General features: G+C 53.4%; 2 protein-coding genes across 2 annotated transcripts in view; both read left to right on the top strand.

Moving 5' to 3' along the window:
* Window positions 1-1791: 1791 nt before the first annotated feature.
* On the top strand, window positions 1792-5977 carry LOC140192732 (ubiquitin-conjugating enzyme E2 L3-like; the record flags this gene model as incomplete). The annotated part of the gene is made up of 2 exons (XM_072250235.1): window positions 1792-1978; window positions 5271-5977. Coding segments are annotated over 2 exons (342 nt in total), but the record flags the coding sequence as incomplete, so codon positions are not given.
* Window positions 5978-12938: 6961 nt separating this feature from the next.
* Window positions 12939-13898, top strand: part of LOC140192731 (plasma protease C1 inhibitor-like) — a 29053-nt gene continuing 28093 nt past the window's right edge. Inside the window, exon 1 of the mRNA XM_072250234.1 lies at window positions 12939-13026. The gene's annotated coding sequence lies outside the window, so the exon portion shown is untranslated. The remainder of the gene's footprint in view (window positions 13027-13898) is intronic.

Raw genomic sequence — 13898 nt, forward strand, 5'->3', positions numbered from 1 at the left:
GCACATCTTTAAGAAAAAAAGTCGAAATAAACAAACTAATTAATTAGGTGCCGCCCGACACGTAAATGTTGGCCCAGATCAGAGGCGATTGTGGATTCCGTCGCCTCTGATCTGGGCCAACATTTACGTGCCGGGCGGCACCTAATTAATTAGCTTGTTTATTTTGGCTTTTTTTCTTAAAGATGTGTTGGGTGCATCCCGGCTACCGCTGCATTCTCCGCGGCAATGTATCTGTCCGCAGCCTGGTGGTTGGGGTGGTGGGACACTGAGGTGTCATCTTGTCGTCTGTTTCCATCAGGGCAGGCAGCTCATCTTCTTCTATGTCTGCCTGTCTCGATGTCGAAGGTCGAGGTTCATCGTTTGCTGTGGCCAATGTGGAAGGCTTGAAAAACGACAGTATGCTTGACTGCTTAGCATCGCACATTTTTCTATCATACAGTTCTTTGTAAGCACTCAAACCATCGTACAAATATGCCCTAAACCTACATACCCTTTCAAAATTAAAGTTGTACCTTTCTGCAATCATAGCAGTGAAAATCTCACACAGTTGCTTCACGTTCAGTTCCTGGACGACTTCACTTTCGGTCCGTTTGCTACTGCATTCGGTTTCAATTGTTATCCTTTCCTCTTCCAATTGCATCAGGTCTTCATCTATCAGTTCTTGGTCATGGGATGCCAAAACCTCTTCAACATCATCTTCGTTAGCTTCCACAAGCTGAACTCACTTTGTCCTTACTTCGTTCACCACGATCGAAACGCTCAGTTATGTCTAGTTTTACGCAAAGTGTAACACTCTTACGAGCTCTTTTAGGCTTTTCCGATACCTTAGAATTCATTTTGCTAACGGATGGTCAAAATAAATCGACATAAAGCAAAGATGCTCACAGGCATGTGCTTAAGCAATGCCGGCCAGAATTCAGTTCCAGGGGAGGAGCTTGGCTGCTCGGGGCGCGGGCTGACTTTTGTCGCACACTGACTTTTATCGTAATAGTGAAAACACCTTCTGTTAACGAAAACAGGGAACTAATGTAGGTCTTTCGTAACAGCAAGGAAAAAGCGAACGTTCGAAAAGCGGGGAACACCTGGTAGTAAAAGCAGGAATGATATTATAAATACACAGCCTATATAAAGTGGAAATAATATATGTACAGTGTAGTTTCACTTAACAGAATTGGGAAGGTTAAACCAAAACCGATTTGCAGAAAAAGATTGGCACGTACACACATGCGCACTGAGGTGCCCGCGCAAGGCTTCATGGTCATTGTAGTCTCTCCAGGGGTAAACACTAGTGTCCCGTAATTGACTGCTACTTTTGTCCCTAATTTGGGAGTGAGAAAGTTGGCAACCCTAGACGCATCCTTGCTTCTATATTCTCGTCCTCTGAGAGTGGAGCGAAGGGAGAGGATGGCGGGGAGGAGGGAGGGAAGCAGGGGTGGATGGAGAGAGTGGGGAAAGGAGACAGAGAGGAGGAGCAGGGGAGGAGGGGGAGAGGATGGGGGAGGGGAAGAGAGACTTGGGGGGGAGGGAGAGATGGAGCACAGCCCTGGAGGAGGGGCGAGGAGAAGAGGAAGATGGGGAGAGGGAAGACGGAGGGGGAAAAATATGTAACAGTGCAGAGAGACACGGAGCAACACACTGATATATATACTAACTCGTTCCCTGTTCCCCCCACCCGTTCTCCCCACTCACTCTCTCACCCCCTCTGCCTCCCTTCTCCCTCCCCCTCCCTCTCTCCCCCTCCCACCTCTGTCTCTCCCCTCTCCCTCTCTCTCCCCCACCTCTACTCAATAGCAACAGCCCCCCTACAACAAGGGGGCTTTCCGGATTTGCATTCACTACCCCAGTGATTACCCGTTCAAGCCGCCCAAGCTGACGTTTAAGACACAAATTTACCACCCGAACGTAGATGAGAAGGGGCAAGTCTGTCTGCCAATCATCAGCGTGGACAACTGGAAACCTGCCACCAAGATCATGCAAGGTAGGAGGGGTGCGTGCCAGGGGAGGATGGTAGTGACGGAGGTGTTGACGGGTGAGGAAGGGAGGGGCGGGGATGGAGAGGGTGTAGGGGAGGGAGGGAGTGACAGAGACGGGGAGGGGTGTAGGGGAGGGAAAGGGTGACGGAGACGGGGAGGGGTGTAGGGGAGGGAGGGGGTGACGGAGACGGGGGAGTGTAGGGGAAGGAGAAGGTGACAGTGATGGGGAGGGTGTAGGGGAGGTGACGGAGACGGGGAGGGAGGGGGTGACAGTGACAAGGAGGGGTGTAGGGGAGGGAAGGGGTGACGACGACGGGAAGGGGTGTAGGGGATGGAGGGGTGACGGAGATGGGGAGGGGTGTAGGGGAGGGAGGGGTGACAGAGATGGGGAGGAGTGTAGGGGAGGGAGGGGTGACGGAGACGGGGAGCGATGTAGGGGAGGGAGAGGGTGACCGATACGGGGAGGGTGTAGGGGAGGAAGGGAGGGACAGAGACGGAGAAGGGTGTAGGGGAGGGAGGGAGGGATGGAGACAGGGAGGGGTGTAGGGCAGGGAGGGGGTGATGGAGATGGGGAGGGGTGTAGGGTGGAGGGGATGATGAAGACGGGGAGTGGTGTAGGGGAGGGAGGGGGTGACGGAGATGGGGAGGGGTGTAGGGGAGGGAGAGGGTGACAGTGACGGGGAGGGTGTAGGGGAGGTGATGGAGACGGGAGGGTGTAGGGGAGGGAGGGGGTGATGGAGACGGGGAGGGTGTAGGGGAGGAGGGAGGGAGAGGGTGACGGAGATGGGGAGGGGTGTAGAGGAGAAAGGGGGGTGATGGAGACGGGGAGGGGTGTAAGGGAGGGACGGGGTGATGGAGATGGGGAGGGTGTAGAGGAGGGAGGGGGTGACAGAGATGGGGAGGAGTGTAGGGGAGGGAGGGTGAGACAGAGACGGGGAGGGTTGTAGGGGACGGAGGGGTGACGGAGACGGGGAGGGGTGTAGGGGAAGGAGGAGTGACAGAGATGGGGAGGAGTGTAGGGAAAGGAAGGGGTGACGGAGATGGGGAGGGGTGTAGGGGCGGGAGGGCTGACAGAGATGGGGAGGAGTGTAGGGGAGGGAGGGGGTGACGGAGAGGGGGAGGGGGTGTAGGGGAGGTAGGGGGTGACGGAGATGGGGGGTGTAGGGGAGGGAGAGGGTGACAGTGACAAGGAGGGGTGTAGGGGAGGGAGGGTTGACAGAGATGGGGAGGAGTGTAGGGGAGGGAGGGGGTGAAGGAGACAGGGAGGGAAGAGAGGGAGTGATGGAGACGGGGAGGGGTGTAGGGGAGGGAGGGGGTGATGGAGATGGGGAGGGGTGTAGGGTGGAGGGGATGATGGAGATGGGGAGGGGTGTAGAGGAGGGAGGAGGTGTTGGAGATGGGGAGGGGTGTAGGGGAGGGAGAGGGTGACAGTGATGGGGAGAGTGTAGGGGAGGTGATGGAGACGGGGAGGGGTGTAGGGGAGGGAGGGGGTGATGGAGATGGGGAGGGTGTAGAGGAGGGAGGGGGTGACGGAGATGGGGAGGAGTGTAGGGGAGGGAGGGTGAGACGAGGGAGACAGAGACGGAGGGGTGATGGAGACAGGGAGGGAGGGGGTGATGGAGACGGGGAGGGTGTAGGGGAGGTAGAGGGGTGTAGAGGAGGAAGGGGGTGATGGAGACAGGGAGGGGTGTAGGGGACGGAGGGGTGACGGAGACAGGGAGGGGTGTAGGGGAGGCAGGGATGACAGAGATGGGGAGGAGTGTAGGGGAGGGAAGGGGTGACGGAGATGGGGAGGGGTGTAGGGGAGGGAGGGGGTGATGGAGGCGGGGGGTGTAGGGGAGGGAGAGGGTGACAGTGACGAGGAGGGAGTAGGGGAGGTGACGGAGACGGGGAGGGTGTAGGGGAGGGAGGGGGTGACAGTGACAAGGAGCGCTGTAGGGGAGGGAAGGGTGACGACGATGGGGAGGGGTGTAGGGGATGGAGGGGTGACGGAGACGGGGAGGGGTGTAGGGGAGGGAGGGATGATGGAGACGGGGAGGGGTGTAGGGGAGGGAGGGGGTGATGGAGATGGGGAGGGGTGGAGGGGATGATGGAGATGGGGAGGGGTGTAGAGGACGGAGGGGGTGATGGAGATGGGGAGGGGTGTAGGGGAGGGAGAGGGTGACAGTGACGGGGAGGTGACGGAGACAGGGAGGGAGGGAGTGACGGAGATGGGGAGGGCTGTAGGGGAGGGAGGCAGTGATGGAGACGGGGAGGGTGTAGGGGAGGTAGAGGAGGAAGGGGGTGACGGAGATGGGGAGGGGTGTAGGGGAGGGAGGGGGTGACGGAGATGGGGAGGAGTGTAGGGGAGGGAGGCTGAGACAGAGACGGGGAGGGCTGTAGGGGAGGGAGGGGGTGATGGAGACGAGGAGGGTGTAGGGGAGGTAGAGGGGTGTAGAGGAGGAAGGGGGTGATGGAGACAGGGAGGGGTGTAGGGGACGGAGGGATGACGGAGACAGGGAGGGGTGTAGGGGAGGGAGGGGTGACAGAGATGGGGAGGAGTGTAGGGGAGGGAAGGGGTGACGGAGATGGGGAGGGGTGTAGGGGCGGGAGGGGTGACAGAGATGGGGAGGAGTGTAGGGGAGGGAAGGGGTGATGGAGATGGGGAGGGTTGTAGGGGAGGGAGGGGGTGACAGAGATGGGGAGGAGTGTAGGGGAGAGAGGGTGAGACAGACGGGGAGGGTTGTAGGGGAGGAAGGGGTGATGGAGACGGCGAGGGGTGTAGGGGACGGAGGGGTGACGGAGATGGGGAGGGGTGTAGGGGAGGGAGGAGTGACAGAGATGGGGAGGAGTGTAGGGGAGGGAAGGGGTGACGGGGATGGGGAGGGGTGTAGGGGCGGGGGGTGACAGAGATGGGGAGGAGTGTAGGGGAGGGAGGGGGTGACGGAGACGGGAAGGGGTGTAGGGGAGGGAGAGGGTGACCGATACGGGGAGGGTGTAGGTGAGGAAGGGAGGGAGGCGGAAACGGAGAAGGGTGTAGGGGTGGGAGGGAGAGATGGAGATGGAGAAGGGTGTAGGGGAGGGAGGGAGAGACGGAGATGGGGAGGGTGTAGCGGAGTGGGTGACAGTGACGGGGAGGGGTGTAGAGAGGGATGATGTTGATGGAGAGGGAGGGGGTGATGGAGCGGGAACAGGTAACTGAGTCGCGGAGGTGAGCAGAGGAGGGAGAAAGTCACGGAGATGAGGAGTGAGATGGCCTGCTTTGGCCACTGGCTTTGCGATGGCCACTGGGCCCCTGACCACTCTCCTCTCGGACAGTTATCGAGTCCCTTGTCCAGCTGATCGAGAACCCGGAGCCTGAGCACCCGCTGAGGACGGAACTTGCCGAGGAATACAGCAAGGACCGGGAGAAGTTCCAGAGGAACGCCGAGGAACACACCAGGAAGTACAGCGAGAAGCGGCCGCTGGATTGAACCGCTCACTGTCCAAGGGGTTGGGGTTGTGGGGTGACGTGGCATTGATTCGGTTGGGTGGGGTTGACTGGGTTGAGGTTTGCATTAAGTTTGGTTGGGATTGGTCGGTTTAGGTTGAGTTGGGTTGGGATTGGTCGGTTTAGGTTGAGTTGGGTTGGGATTGGTTGGTTTAGGTTGAGTTGGGTTGGGATTGGTCAGTTTTGGTTGAGTTGAGTTGGGATTGGTTGGTTTGTGTCGACTTGGGTTGGGATTGGTTGGTTTGGGTCGAGTTGGGTGGGAATTGGTCTGTTTGGGTTGAGTTGGGTTGGGATTGGTCGGTTTGGGTCGAGTTCGGTGGACATTGGTTGGTTTGGGTTGAGTTGGGTTGGGTTTGTTGGTTGCGTTGGATCGGGTTAAGAGTGGCTGGGTTTTATTGACGCAAACAGGAGGAATTCTGCAGATACTGGAAATTCAAGCAACACACATCAAAGTTGCTGGTGAACGCAGCAGGCCGGGCAGCATCTCTAGGGAAGAGGTATAGTCGATGTTTCGGGCCGAGACCCTCCGTCAGGACTAACTGAAAGAAGAGCTAGTAAGAGATTCTTTCAGTTAGTCCTGACGAAGGGTCTCGGCCTGAAACGTCGACTGTACCTCTTCCTAGAGATGCTGCCTGGCCTGCTGTGTTCACCAGCAAATTTGATGTGTGTTGCTTGGGTTTTATTGAGCTGGGTTGGGATTGGTTGGGTGTATTTGATTGTGATTGGTTGGTTGGAGACTGGGAGAAGGAGCGAGTGGATGGGGGAGGGTGGGAGGGTTGGGAGGGTTTGCATATTTCAATGGTTGCCTTTGTTACTGTGTAGCTGAGCTGATTAAAGTCTATGTTAATCTTTGCGCCTTGATTGTTCTTTGTGTGTGTGTATGTGTCAGAGAGAGAGAGAGAGTGTGTGTGCATGTCTGCATCTGAGTGTGTGTGTTCACAGTAAATTTTATTGTCAAAGTAGCTATATATCACCATATACAACCCTGAGATTCATTTTCTTGCGGATATACTCAATAAATCTATAGGATAGTAACTACAATGCGAAGAAAATGTATTCCCACCACCCCGCCGCCCAGGAAGTTTTGATGTTTTATTGTTTTGCAACATTGAATCACAGTGGATTTAATTTGGCTTTTTTTGACACTGAACAACAGAAAAAAAACTTTTGTGTCTCAGTGAAAACAGATCTCTACAAAATGATCTAAATTAATTACAAATATAAAACACAAAATTATTGATGGCATAAGTATTCACCCTCTTCAAATCAGTATTTAGTAGGGGCACCTTTGACAGCAGTTACAGCCTTGAGTCCATTCTGTATGGAAAGGTCTCTATCAGCTTTGCACATCTGGACACGCAATTTTTCCCCATTCTTTACAAAACTGCTCAAGCTCTGTCAGATTGCATGGGGATTATCAGTAAACAGTCCTATTCAAGTCCAGCCAGAAATTCTCAATTCGGATTGAGGCTGGACTCTGACTTGGACATCCAGGACATCAACTTTGTTGTTTTCAAGCCATTCCCGTGTAACTTTGGTTTTATGCTTGGATCATTGTCTTGCTGGAAAACCAATTTTCTCCCAGGTCGCGGTTCTCCAGCAGACTGCATCAGGTTTTCCTGCAGGATTTCCCTGTATTTTGCTGCATTCATTTCACCCTCTGCCTTCACAAGCCTTCCAGGGCCTGCTGCAGTGAAGCATCCCCACAGCATGAGGCAGCCACCACCATGCTTCATGGTAGGGATGGTGTGTTCTAGATGGTGTGCGGTATTTGGCATTTGGTCTGATAGCCAAAAAGCTCAATTTTGGTTTCATCAGACCATAGAACCCTCTTCCAGCTGACTTCAGAGTCTCCCACATGCCATCTGGCAAACTCTAGCTGAGAATTCATGTGAGTTTTTTTCAACAGTGGCTTTCTCTTTGCCACTCTCCCATAAAGCTGTGACTGGTGAAGATTTGTTTGCACAGTCTCTCCCATCTCAGTCACTGAAGTTTGTAACTCCTCCAGAGCTGTCATAGGTCTCTTGACGGCCTCCCTCTCTAGTCCCCTTCTTGCACGGTCACTCCGTTTCTGAGGACGGCCTGCTCCAGGCAGATTTACAGCTCAGCCATATTCTTTCCATTTCTTGATGACTGACTTAACTGTACTCCAAGGGGACATTCAGTGACCTGGAAATTCTCTCGTATCCGTCTCCTGACCTGTGCTATTCAAGAACCTTTTTGTCGAGTTGCTTGGAGTGTGTTTTTGTCTTCATGGTGTAGTTTTTTGCCAGGATACTGACTCAACAGCAGTTGGACCTTCCAGATACAGGTGTATTTTTACTACAATCAATTGAAACACCTCAACTGCGCACACTGATCTCCATTTAACTAATTATGTGACTTCTAAAACCAATTGGCTGCCCCATATAAAAGGGAGTGAATGCCTATGCCATCTATTATTTTGTGTCTTATATTTGTAATAACTTAGATCACTTTGTAGAGATCTGTTATCACTAAGACATGAAGGAGTCTTCTTCTGTTGTTCAGTGTCAAGAAAAGCCAAATTAAATCCATGATGATTCAATGTTGTAAAACAATAAAATATGAAAACTTCCAAGGGGGTTGGGGTGAACACTGTTTATAAGCACTGTATAACAGGGTCCATGAAACATCAACCAGAGTGCAGAAGACAACAAACTGTGCAAATGCAAACACAAATAAATAGCAATAAATTACGAGAACATGAGATGAGGAGTCCTTGAAAGTGAGTCCACTGGTTGTGGGAACATTTCATTAACGAAGTGAGTAAAGTTAAAGAGCCTGATGTTTGAGGGGTAATAACTGTTCCTGAACCTGGTGGTGTGGGTCCTGAGGCTCCTGTACCTCCTTCCTGATGTTTGAGGGGTAATAACTGTCCCTGAACCTGGTGGTGTGGGTCCTGAGGCTCCTGTACCTCCTTCCTGATGTTTGAGGGGTAATAACTGTTCCTGAACCTGGTGGTGTGGGTCCTGAGGCTCCTGTACCTCCTTTCTAATGTTTGAGGGGTAATAACTGTTCCTGAACCTGGTGGTGTGGGTCCTGAGGCTCCTGTACCTCCTTCCTGATGTTTGAGGGGTAATAACTGTCCCTGAACCTGGTGGTGTGGGTCCTGAGGCTCCTGTACCTCCTTCCTGATGTTTGAGGGGTAATAACTGTTCCTGAACCTGGTGGTGTGGGTCCTGAGGCTCCTGTACCTCCTTTCTGATGTTTGAGGGGTAATAACTGTTCCTGAACCTGGTGGTGTGGGTCCTGAGGCTCCTGTACCTCCTTCCTGATGTTTGAGGGGTAATAACTGTTCCTGAACCTGGTGGTGTGGGTCCTGAGGCTCCTGTACCTCCTTCCTGATGTTTGAGGGGTAATAACTGTTCCTGAACCTGGTGGTGTGGGTCCTGAGGCTCCTGTACCTCCTTCCTGATGTTTGAGGGGTAATAACTGTTCCTGAACCTGGTGGTGTGGGTCCTGAGGCTCCTGTACCTCCTTCCTGATGTTTGAGGGGTAATAACTGTTCCTGAACCTGGTGGTGTGGGTCCTGAGGCTCCTGTACCTCCTTCCTGATGTTTGAGGGGTAATAACTGTTCCTGAACCTGGTGGTGTGGGTCCTGAGGCTCCTGTACCTCCTTTCTAATGTTTGAGGGGTAATAACTGTTCCTGAACCTGGTGGTGTGGGTCCTGAGGCTCCTGTACCTCCTTCCTGATGTTTGAGGGGTAATAACTGTTCCTGAACCTGGTGGTGTGGGTCCTGAGGCTCCTGTACCTCCTTCCTGATGTTTGAGGGGTAATAACTGTTCCTGAACCTGGTGGTGTGGGTCCTGAGGCTCCTGTACCTTCTTTCTAATGTTTGAGGGGTAATAACTGTTCCTGAACCTGGTGGTGTGGGTCCTGAGGCTCCTGTACCTCCTTCCTGATGTTTGATAGGTAATAACTGTTCCTGAACCTGGTGGTGTGGGTCCTGAGGCTCCTGTACCTCCTTCCTGATGGTTGAGGGTAATAACTGTCCCTGAACCTGGTGGTGTGGGTCCTGAGGCTCCTGTACCTCCTTCCTGATGTTTGAGGGGTAATAACTGTTCCTGAACCTGGTGGTGTGGGTCCTGAGGCTCCTGTACCTCCTTCCTGATGTTTGAGGGGTAATAACTGTTCCTGAACCTGGTGGTGTGGGTCCTGAGGCTCCTGTACCTCCTTCCTGATGTTTGAGGGGTAATAACTGTTCCTGAACCTGGTGGTGTGGGTCCTGAGGCTCCTGTACCTTCTTTCTAATGTTTGAGGGGTAATAACTGTTCCTGAACCTGGTGGTGTGGGTCCTGAGGCTCCTGTACCTCCTTCCTGATGTTTGATAGGTAATAACTGTTCCTGAACCTGGTGGTGTGGGTCCTGAGGCTCCTGTACCTCCTTCCTGATGGTTGAGGGTAATAACTGTCCCTGAACCTGGTGGTGTGGGTCCTGAGGCTCCTGTACCTTCTTCCTGATGTTTGAGGGGTAATAACTGAATAATATAATTAAGCATATTATTGTACTTCATAATTCAATTTATTTTATTTGATTGATCATGAATATGGGATACCGTGATTGTATCAGTGTGATTTATAGATAGTGCATTTTGTGGTACCTTATTTTGGTTTATAATAAGTATCCTTATGCATTCTGTATTCTGTGTATATAAAATTTAATAAAAATATTGGGGAAAAAAGATAAAAAGAAAAAGGAAGAAAATTTGGCTGAGTGGTGTAGCAACAACAACCTCTTATTCAATGTCAGCAAGACCAATTGTAAACTTCAGAAGAGGGAAACGAGAGAGTCATCAGCCAGTAATCATTGGAGGATCGGAGGTGTAGAAGGTCATTAACTAAATTCCTGGGTGTCACTATCTCAGGGGACCTGTCATGTAAATATAATTGAGAAGAGCGCACGGACAGCTCCTCTACTTCCTCAGGAGTCTGTGAACATTCAGCATCTCATCGAAAACCTTGACGAACCTCTCTTGAAGTATAGTGGAAACAGTGCTGACTGGCTGTGTTACGGCCTGGTATGGGAACACAAATGGCTTTGAGCAGAAAATTAGATTAGATTAGATCAGATTCAACTTCACTGTCATTGTGCCGAGTACAGACACAAAGCCAATGAAATGCAGTCAGCATCTGACCAGAAATGCAAAGACTAGTGTTATTTACAAAATAACTGTGAGTAAAAAGTAAGTGCAACAGCACACAAATATAAAAATACTGAGACAGTACAATACAGATGCAATATTGCTTAGCGCTGTGATGAGAGGTTCAGCAGGGTCACAGCCTCAGGGAAGAAGCTCTTCCTGTGCCTGCTGGTGTGGGAACGGAGACTCCTGTAGCGCCTACCGGATGGGAGGAGAGTAAAAAGTCCATGGTTAGGGTGAGATGCATCCTTGATAATGCTTTTCGCCCTGCCCAGGCAGCGTTTATGGTAGATGTTCCCAATGGTGGGCAATTGGGTACCGATAATCCGCTGGGCAGTTTTCACCACACGCTGGAGTGCTTTGCGGTCCAATACGGGACAATTGCCATACCACACTGAGATGCAGTTGGTGAGTATGCTCTCAATGGTACAGCGGTAAAAGTCCATCAGTATCCTGGGACAGAGGTGAGCTTTCTTCACGCTCCGCAGGAAATAAAGGCGCTGTTGCGTCTTTCTGATCAGGATGGAGGCGTTCAGGAAATCCAGACTCCAATGGCACAAGGAGGTACTGAGGCCCAGGTTTGGAATTTAGTGATTAGTTTTCAGGGGATTACGGTGCCGAATACCGAGCTGTAATCGACAAGACAACATCCTGATGGATGCATTTTTGCTGTCCAGATATTCCGGGGTTGAATGAAGAGCCATCAAGGTCTGGCGTAGAGCTGTTGCTCCGGTCGGCAAATCGGAGTGGATCCAAGTCGCCACTCGGACAGGAGCTGATACGCTTCAACACCAACCTCGCAAAACACTTCATCACTGTGGATCTAAGTGCCACTGGGCGAGAGTTGTCGAGGCAGGTTACCATGATCTTCCTGGGCGCCGGGAGGATTGAAGCCCGCTTGAAGCAGCCGGGTACCGCACACTGGCGGAGCGAGAGGTTGAAGATCCCCGTGAACACCCCAACCAGCTGGTCAGGACTTTAGTACTTGGCCTGGTAGCGCCCCCCCCCACCCCGCCTGGGGCGGGCCAGATGCTTTTCGTGGGTTCAGGAGCACCCCCCACCCTCTCCGTGAGCCGTTCGCCCGGGAATTTCCACGTCGCTTTCCGGAGATCGTAGCCGGACCTCCTGTTTTACGTTCCCGGTCTCCGGGCTTGAACGGCTTTGCCCTGGCCCCCGACGGATCGCGGACCCGCGCGGCTTCCGGCCGGGGGAAGTCTCCGGACGGTTTCGCGGTGTCACGGTGGTTTGCGACCAAGTCCTGACGACCTTCTGGTCCGCAGACGAGTCCCCGAGCACGGCCCGGACCACCGACTGGAAGCAATCCCAGAGCCGTTTCTCTGTCTCCCCACCAATGACCACCCCTCTCTGTTGTTCTAATCTCGGGAGTTTTGTCCTTTAGCCTCAGCCTGTGAGCAGGACAGCCAAGTGGTCCGATTTACCGAAACACGGTCTCGGCGTGGAGCAGTCGGCATTCCTTTTGTTGGCGTGACAGTGGTCCAGTGCGTGGGGACCTCTGGTGCTCCAGGCTGTAACGCTGATGGCAATTGGGCAGGGTTTTCTGCAGACAAGCTTGGCTGATGTCCCGGTGGTATGGAAACTGCGGACCGGACGACGGACGAGAGCTCCCGAGGCGCTGTAATTTAGAACGGACGGCATTTGATCGTTTGCTGTTGAAAGTCGGGGGCCCGCGAGTTCACCAAAACCAACTCTCTTTGTGTGTGTGTGTGTGTGTGAGAGAGAGAGAGAGAGAGAGAGAGAGAGAAGGAGAGAGAGAGAGGGAGAGAGAATGTTTGTGTCTGTGTATATGCGTGTGAGAGAATGTGTGCATGTGTCTTTGTGAGTGTGTGTGCGTGTGTTTATGTGTCCGTGTGAGAGAGGGAGAGAGTGTGTATACTGTACGTGTCTGTGACTGGGTGTGTGTATGAGAGAGAGAGAGAGAGAGAGAGAGAGTGTGTGTGTGTGTGTATTTGGGGCTGTGTGTGAGAGAGAGAGAGAGAGAGTGTGTGTGCGTGCTGGTGTGTGTGTGCTTGGGTGTGTGAGTGTCTGTGAGTGAGTGACTGTGTGTGTGTGTGTGTGTGTGTGTGTGTGTGTGTGTGTGAATGAGAGAGCGTGTGTGTTTATGTTTGTGAGAGAGAGTGTGTGTGTGAGTGTCTGTCTGTGAGTGTGTGTGTGTTTGTGTGTGTATGAGAGAGTGTGTGTGAAAGAGAGAGAGAGAGAGAGAGAGAGAGTGTGTGTACACAGCACTGCCAACATTCTGTATCTGATGGGAAAGGCTCCCATTCCGGCCGGAGACAGGCGGACATCGACCGTCCATTCCAGTGTAAGCACTCACCACCCACACCCAGAGCAAACTGGACTTCGCCCCGCGGGTCCACACTGACGTCAGAGGACAGCTACTGTCCGAGACACAACAGGACCCGGTAAGCGGCAGAAGGGAGCGGGGACGTGTCCGGGAGAGGGGTGGGGGAGAGAGAGGCAGGAGGTGGTGGGGGTGAGAGGTGAAGAGAGAGAGAGAACCGGCAGAAGAAGAAGATAGGAGAGAGGGAGAAATGTGGAAGAGAAAGTGGAAATGGAAAGAGAGCAGTGGAGTGGGGGGAAGGGAGGGAGCCGAGAGATAGGGTAAGGGGAGGTCAGGGTGGACATAGGGAAAGAGAAGGAGTGAGATGACAGAGTAGAGAGTAAGAGGGCATGGTAGGGGGAAGAGAAGTGTTAATGAAGAGTGGGGAGGGGCACACTGTGGGGGTGACGTAGAGGGAGCTCCACACCGTGTCTGACCCGTGTCCCGGGAGCGCTCGGTGCCCACACTGGGGATGAAATGGGGGAGGGGGGGACACTGTGGGCGTGATGTAGAGGGAGCTCCACACCGTGTCTCACCCGTGTCCCGGGAGCTCTCGGTGCCCACACTGGGGATAAAGTGGGGGACACACCGTGGGGGTGATGTTGAGGGAGCTCCACACCGTGTCTGACCCGTGTTCCGGGAGTGCTCGGTGCCCACACTGGGGATAAAGTGGGGGACACACCGTGGGGGTGATGTTGAGGGAGCTCCACACCGTGTCTGACCCGTGTCCCGGGAGTGCTTGGTGCCCACATTGGGGATAAAGTGGGGGGGAGGGGGGGACACACTGTGGGGGTGAAGTGGAGGGAGCTCCACACCGTGTCTGACCCGTGTCCCGGGAGCGCTCGGTGCCCACACTGGGGATAAAGTGGGAGGACACACTGTGGGGGTGACGTAGAGGGAGCTCCACACCGTGTCTGACCCGTGTCCTGGGAGTGCTCGGTGCCCACACTGGGG

The sequence above is a fragment of the Mobula birostris genome, unplaced genomic scaffold (assembly GCF_030028105.1).
Source record: "Mobula birostris isolate sMobBir1 unplaced genomic scaffold, sMobBir1.hap1 scaffold_2315, whole genome shotgun sequence".
NCBI lineage: Eukaryota > Metazoa > Chordata > Chondrichthyes > Myliobatiformes > Myliobatidae > Mobula > Mobula birostris.